The sequence below is a fragment of the Kryptolebias marmoratus genome, linkage group LG23 (assembly GCF_001649575.2).
Source record: "Kryptolebias marmoratus isolate JLee-2015 linkage group LG23, ASM164957v2, whole genome shotgun sequence".
NCBI classification, from domain to species: Eukaryota; Metazoa; Chordata; class Actinopteri; order Cyprinodontiformes; family Rivulidae; genus Kryptolebias; species Kryptolebias marmoratus.
Genome location: NC_051452.1, coordinates 1,279,784 through 1,287,344, shown reverse-complemented (window position 1 = coordinate 1,287,344; position 7,561 = coordinate 1,279,784). Strand labels below are relative to the sequence as shown.

General features: G+C 49.2%; 1 protein-coding gene across 4 annotated transcripts in view; it reads right to left on the bottom strand.

Annotated features, from left to right (window-relative positions):
- LOC108249474 (gamma-aminobutyric acid receptor subunit beta-3) overlaps positions 1-7,561 on the bottom strand; it is a 64,260-nt gene that overhangs the window by 31,969 nt on the left and 24,730 nt on the right. For all 4 annotated transcript variants that reach the window (XM_017438879.3, XM_017438880.3, XM_017438881.3 and 1 more), the window contains 2 exons: positions 7,452-7,543; positions 6,748-6,815 (listed from right to left, as the gene is read on the bottom strand). In XM_017438879.3, coding sequence (XP_017294368.1) covers positions 6,748-6,815; positions 7,452-7,543 — 160 coding nt within the window. The remainder of the gene's footprint in view (positions 1-6,747; positions 6,816-7,451; positions 7,544-7,561) is intronic.

The following is a 7,561-nucleotide window of genomic DNA, read 5'->3' as shown; positions in this document are numbered from 1 at the left end:
CCCCCCACCCCGAATACACCCCGTCGCCTGCTCGGGGGTATCAGCAGGTGGGCATCTCGGCGAGTGCTTCCCGTGATAATGAAACCAACCGCGCCCGGCCTGTGTAAACACGCCGCCTCATCAATCTTGCATGGAGACAATCAAAATGAATTCCAGATGAGGCCGGGCGCAGAGCGTGCGCTACCTGCACCAGAAACTGTGAATCTTCCCCGAGAAGCTCCGGTTCTCAATGAACTGGGACTGTGCAGCATGAATTATTGACAACTTGTTCTCCTCCCGTTGCCCTCAGCTTTCCCCGCTGTTGTTGTTCCGTTAGCGTATGTTTGCAGCCACGAGGACAACAGTGACCACGGGGAGCGACTTTCAGCGAGCCTCGATTATTCAATCAACCCGGAGGGGACGAGGATTTCCTTTCAGGGTGTGTGAGAGTTCAGATAAGACAGGTCTCGGCTGCGAACTGAACCTACATTGAGCTTTAATCCCTCGCCTTCTGCGAGCGCCGACTGCGACGTCCGGGGCGCGAACAGCAGTTCCACCGTTTGCCTCCCAGAAGAACCGGAACCGGAGAGCGGCGGCGCCGACGAGGCGAGGAAGACACGAAGCAGCCAACAGGTCTGACACGTCTCGGAGCGGCGCTTCGTGAATTATGGATGGCTCTTGCGAGTTTTGTGTTGCCCATTTCGACGCTGACCACAGAAACGCGGATATGCGATCCCGGCGTACTCCCGTGTCGAGTAAAGCTGCTCGAGTCGCTCGGCGCTCTCCTTCGGGAACGGCCTTAAGGCAGAATATCACCGCGGCGCTCCGGGAACCCCCTCGGTGACTTCCTGTACCCCTCCAACGGTCTCTTCTGCGTACCTTCCGTTTATCGACTCTGATCAATTTTTTTAGATCATCTTAAATGCGTCTTTGATGAATCCTCCAATAAATACCGGCTGCGTCAGACATTATCTGAAGGGCTTTCGACATGCCGGCTCGCCTTTTTTCTGCATGCTGACGGTAACGGCTCCATTAGTACCCCTCCCCTACCCGACAGCAGGTTGGGTTCAACCCTCCTCCGTGTCACCTCGGTCCGGAAGGCAGCTGAGTCCCGGCTTGAACCGTTTTGTGAACCTTTCGCCGCGTCGGTAGGTTTCGGTGAACAATCCTCTCCTTGCAGGCTTGCTATGGAGATACAATCTTCCCATGTCGTAAGTTGTTATTTTATTACCCCTTATTTAACCATCGAGGTCACAGATCTCCCGTTTTTAAGGCAGGCCTGGGCCCTGAAGGCACCCTAACACGCGTGTTTTTTAGACAGCGGGAGGAAACCGGAGTGTCCGGAGAAAACCCAAGCAAACTCCCTGGAGAACCACAGGTGGAAGACACTGAACCCCTCCATCGCCTCTTATGTGCCCCATTGGTGTATGGATGGAGTTTAAAGCCCTGATTAGTCTCTGTAGATTGATTTATTCAGGTTAGTTTTGCAGAGATGTGTGTGGATGGGTCAACGAGGGCACAGATTGGGTTGTGAAGCAATTCGAGAGGCCTGGTTGGCTGGAACGTCGCTGTGTAAGTCCGGTCCGTTTGCCGCTGATGTCTCCCGCCGCCCTAACGGCAGAGTTTCAAACCGAGGCCACGTCGTTTCAAGAAGCCTGTTGACGACGACCCTTGGCTGCTACGACGCCACGGCTCAGCTCAGGGTCTGTAAAACGGACCGAGTCGTAGCCGCTTCGGACGCGACATACATGAACCAGCGTCGGGACGTAACTGGTCGAATCATCGGGGTTTTGGAACACCGGGGAGAAAATCAAGACAGCAAAACCAGAGAGCAGGAACATTTGGAGCTAGAAAGATGGACATCTTTTCACCTCTCCACAATGACACTTTTTTTTTCTTTTTTTTTTGTCTTTCTTCTTTTTGACGCCCACACGCAGCCGTGGGCGTACAGATGACTGGCTCGCTCAGGCTGTTACTGTGACTACGTTTCCCCCGCGCACACCGTGTCTATTTTCTGTGCTCTACCTCCGTCGCGCCGCCGAGATCGAGAAACGCTCCGGCGCGCGGCGGTCCTGAACCACGTGAACGGAAGCTGGTTCGATTTCGGCTTTCCGACCTCGCGTGGACGCGTCGAAATTAAACGGCGAGAGCTTCCCTCCACCGGTTCCAGCGGCAAAACTGAAGGCGAAAAAAGTGACACGTTTTCAAATGATTCACTCTAAAGTGTACAACTTGTTCCCAAGCCTTTTCCTCTCACACACACACAATCTATTTATTTCTCGCTCTGATCTTGTCCTAGTGTGTGCCTCTCGCCGTGCAAGCCCCCCCCTCCTTCCCAGCGCACCACAACAAAACCTCCGAGGTAATTAAAGGGCCTTTCTCAGACGTTTCAGCATCTGCCGGCGCAGAAGCTTCGCGATCCGCCGCCGCGTCTGAGCGGCAGAGGCTGGCGCCGCCGACCTGCCCCTGCCAGGTGGGGAAGGAGCCAGATGCCAGACTCGCAGCTTTCTGGGATGTTTCTATTAGCTGCCTCTCTTTCCCCGCCGACATCTTTGATCTCGCTCGTGTTTCGGCTTCATGAATCTTTCAAGCGTTCGTTCTCCTGTTGTCTTAGTTTTCGACCGGGAAGCCAACCGTCAGCAGAGGATCACGGTTCCATAGCGACGCCGCGCTGGGGGCATCGTGCGGACAAAGTCTGACACCGGAACGATGGGACATTTGCCTCGGTCCACGCCTTTCGGTGGGTTCCAGACGTCAATTCTGTGCAGAAAGTTTTTTTTTTAAGCGTATTTCAAAAACTCGGATTGTTGCAGGACCGTTTTCCAACTGCTTGCCAAATATCGACCTTTTTATAGCGGCTGACGCGAATGCTAACTGTAGCGTTTTTTTAATCATGGAGCACTAATCCACCTGGATATTTGTCTGAAAGACCAACAGGTTTTATTTTCTCTAAAACACATAAATCTGACCTCAGATCTGCTTGAGAAGTGCACTTTCATGATATATTTGCCCATAAACATGCAATTATTTGAAATTTAAGTAAAAATATTGTCGGTTTGCAACTTATTTCCCCTTAACCTGTAACCCCTTTTGACTAAACTTAGTGTCCTTCCATTTTTTCTTCTGTTTCTTTCCTTCGTTTGTAAATTGCTTCCTCGTCCAACAACCTCGTCTCAGCAGCTCTCTCCTCTGTGAATTTTTATTTTTTGGGGTTTTTTTGGAGCAGGGTTCCTAATTACGTGTTCAGATTATTTCACCAGGATGCTGAATTAACAGCCTTTTGGAAAGCGGTCGTTTTTTTTCACAGAGCAAAACGGAACGAGAACCCAATCAAGCTTTTCTCTTTTTTTTATCGTTTTTTCCGACAATCAAGGGGTCGACACGGAGCCACCGACCGTCCCCGACGCCGGGTTGTAAACCGTCCGTCGAACGTCAGGCGACGAAAGCGCCAAACAGCTCGAGCGGCCTGGTTTCGGCTCCGACGCCGGACAAACGGCCAGAAACGGCGGTAGTGAGACGCGGGCCGCATTCGTCAGCAGATTTTTTTTTTTTTTTTTTTTTTTGAAGTGTGATCTCGACTCGCCCGTTTGATCAGCTCCCCTTCGTCTGCCTGCTTGGCCGGGGCCACTTCCTGTTAGCAAAACAGAGCTGTTAGCATGTATCCCAGTGGCTTTAAAATTTTTTTAAAAAAGCTCCAAATCTTTAAATCTGAATCAACACAACCAAGAGTGGGACAAACTAGAAACTATCTGATGGAATTCCATCAACTTTAATGTAGAAAACCCCACTAAGTCGGGACAAAACGTCTGTAAAGGCGACCAAGATCAGCACTTTTAACGAGAGGCGGACGCAGACTGGAAAGTAAGCCTCAAACGGACAGGTCACTGCGCGAAAACGCTCCTGAACTGGAGAACGACAAAGCTTCTGGTCAAGAAAGATCCGTGCTTCTACGGGCGTTTGTTTTAGGAAGGTAAAAAAGACGCTTTCCTTCCAAGAAAAGAATGTTTTTGCCATTCTTTTTTTTTTTGTTAATTTTATCGACGCCTACCAAAAGAGGCACCGAACTGTTTTCTGATTGGGCGCATTTTGATATATTTCTGACAGAAACGGAGCAATGGGGGTGCTTTGATGCTCCCGCAGACATTCTTAATTACAATTTTCAACTTTACGTGGGATCAGTTTCGACACGACTGAGTGAACGTTCGTCACCCCGACACCGTCAACGAAGGAGAAGCTAAAATTAGCATTTAAAAAAAAAAAAAAAAAAAAATCATATTGCATGTTGATGTCAGATCTGGTTTTATCTTAGCTTCTTTCAAATTTCCAAATGAGACCGTCACAGAACTGAACCGATTGATTGGTCGGCTGATGAATTGGGCCAATTTCTGCCGTCTTAAATAATCGGTACCAGCCACACTTTCAGCTCTTGATCTTTTTGTCTATATGTTTATCAACAAGGGCTCTTTTTTTAGCGCACTACCAGTAAACTTTGAAGAAAATTGACCCGAATATTTCACTTTTCTCAAAAAATAAAGTCGTATTTGCCAGGAAAAATGTTAAGACTTTATTTTTTATCTTGCAGAGCTTCGTTTATTCAGCTGGGTGAGTAGAAACTGAAGCTTTTAGGGAGAAACTGGATTCATAATAAGCTTTAAAAAAAAATACCAGCACATATATCGATCAGGCTCTAGGGCTGAACCCCTAAGCTAAAGACGATCACTGTTTTGTTTTTTTGTTTTTTTTTCTTTTTCCAAATTTAATACATTTTATCTATATCTATATATATCTATCTATCTATATATATATGGACTAAAACCAAACAGATAGCATCATAAATCCACTGCAGCTTGCCCTGATCCTTTCAAAGATCGGCCTTGGAATCTGCCCCTTAAAAGCCTCTGACTTTGGGACTCGATGCCACATTAAAACAATGAAAGTTCCTTTATTATTTTGTTGGAGTACTTTGTATAACCAAATTACCTCTCAGCCAAAGATTCTCATTTTTGCATTAAATCCACAAACCACAAAACCATCCCAATGATATGCCCGACAACCAGCCGCTCCAGCCGCCAACGCCTACTTTAGATGTTCGTGGCTGAAATGCTAACGCTCACGGAGAGCATTTTAGCCAGGTAAACAATCCCCATCTACAGTTCTAAATGTCGAATAAGTAGCCATAAAGATAAGTGAAATTAGTAAAAGTTGGCATGTTTTTTGAAACTGGCAAACATTGTTGAGCTCATCCATCGTGCGTTTAATTGGTCGGCTCGGTTTTATCTTGTGGGTTTTTTTTTCTTCTGCTCCATCTTTGGAAGAAATCGATAAACAAGTCGGCAACCCCGTGTTGCTGTAGTTTCACGACCGAAGCCGAGCGAGGACTGACTGGACTGAGCTACGGTGGGTTCGCAGGCGCAGGCGAGATCTGACGGTTGGGTTTCGCGCCAGTCCGGCTGAAAAATCGGACGATTCCGGTCACCGTCCGGTTGATAGGTACGCTTCTAGAAGTACTTCATAATCTGCAACCAGGTCTTTTGTTGCCTATAATAAAACCCACATGATGAATTAGTTTTCCCGTTAGAAGAGTTCGGGAGCTGAGCTGACCGGCCTGCAGTCCAGACCCCTCGCCAGCTGATGCTTAATGGGATAAACCTTCCAGCAGAGACGTCCGAGGCCCGTTGAACAGCTAGAACCCTACGTGGGGCACGAATGGGACGACGTCCACCTCCGAAACCTCCAGCAGCTGCTGTCCTCAGCTCCCAGGAGTTTTGAAAGGAGACGGGATACCAGACTGATCGAATTCAAACTGAGCCTTTTCCTACTTCTTAGTTTCGACGTTTCGTGCCGTTTACCGTGTTCCGCTGGGATTCTGGTTTTATTTACAGCTTTTATTTTTGGGAGGGAGGGAATTGGGGGTGGCGCTGTGCATGCAAGGAGCGTCCATGAGGAGAACTGCACGGCGAAGTTGGACAATCGATAGCTAAAGCCGGGAGTCACCTGCTGAAGTGATCATTGAGTCATTAGTATTGATCGCCGCCCGCCCACACACGTAAACACTCCGCCGCCCACCAGATAAAGGAGGACGTTCTGGTTCTGGAAATGGAGCTCGAGCCGGACCGTGGACCTGACGTGATTCGAGCGGCATGGAACCGGAGAGTCATGGTTTTAAAAAGCCCTTGTCTAATTGTTTTTTTTTTTGTTGCGAAGGACAGGAAAAACGTAGCCACGAGCACGTAATTTCCCACCGCAATTTGGGTCATCATCAGCTGATATTTTAAGCTACGACAGCCCGAAGTCACTCGCGCACGTGTCGACGTGGTGGGAGAGGAGGAGGAGGGAGCGTTTAGCTCGTGAATTAGCAAACCCAATCAGATCTACGACAGCCGTCTGCTCGGAGGGGCCCTACGGGAGGGAGAGGAGGGGTGGGGGGACTTGTCGGTGCTACTGCGAAGGGCCGGGGTTAACAATGGAGGGAGCGGTAAATCCTCCCGCGGGTGAAAAAAACAAAAAAAAAAAGAGAAAGATCTGAATGAGGAGCTATCGATCATGAAAGCAGCGGCGGCAGCTTTAATCTGGCCTCTGAAGGATCGGCCCGCTCGTCTCTCTCTGTCTCTCTGCAGCCAGGCAAAGTGCTGGCAACATGAGATAAAGATGCACATAACCCCCCCCCAACCCCCCCAATATGGACATCATGTGATCGTGTAGAGGGAGAGAAAAAAAAGAAAAGACTGCAGCAAAAGCAAGAAACCAAACACGTTTAAATCCACTCACCATGTTGACTTCGGACACCATGTCTATGCTGGCCACGTCGATGCTCATCCCGACTGCGACCGGGGGGCCTGGAGGAGGGGGGAAGTTGCATGTTAGGGCGCTCAACCCGTGCAGACCGCAGTTCAGAACCCGAATGAGCGGCTGCACCCGGACCGGTTCGTAAACGTGCTTGTTTTCTCGCCTTTTCTAGCCCTTTACGGTAAACGGGTCCCCCAAAGCGGTAGACCCAGAACTGAACAAAGTCCCCGCCCCCCCCTGGCTTTGCTAGCATTTACGGTAAAATTCCTCAAACAGTGGTAGTTTGGTCTAGATCTGGACTCCGTAATGGGTCCCAAACTTTGCCCTGTTTTTTATTCGTTATTTTGTGCCAAAAAGTAAGCGATTGCGCAACATAGGGACGTGGGCGTGGCTTCGAGCAGCACATCAATACTGCACAGACTCTGGTTCCAAAAATGCAAGCTGGCTTCGAAACAACAAGAGGAGGTCTGGTGTTAAAATCCGGAGCCTTTGTCCGGATCTGGATCAGTTGGTAAAGTCCAAAAGAATTTTTAGTTGTCCTGTTGTCCTATTTCGGCTCACGTTTTCATTGAATTGAGCCGAAGACCACCGCCCTGTACCTGACCGCAACACAAACGAATGGCGCCAAAATCAACGACAAATAAATGGGGGGAGGGGGGGGGAGCCGGGAGAAAAGCGTTGCATACCTCCAAAGTCCGGTCTCAGTCGGATGTCGTACCCCTTCAGTAGTTTATCCACCGTCTCCTTCACGAAAGACATGTTGCCCGGTTCGTTGACGCTGAAACGACAGCGGGGG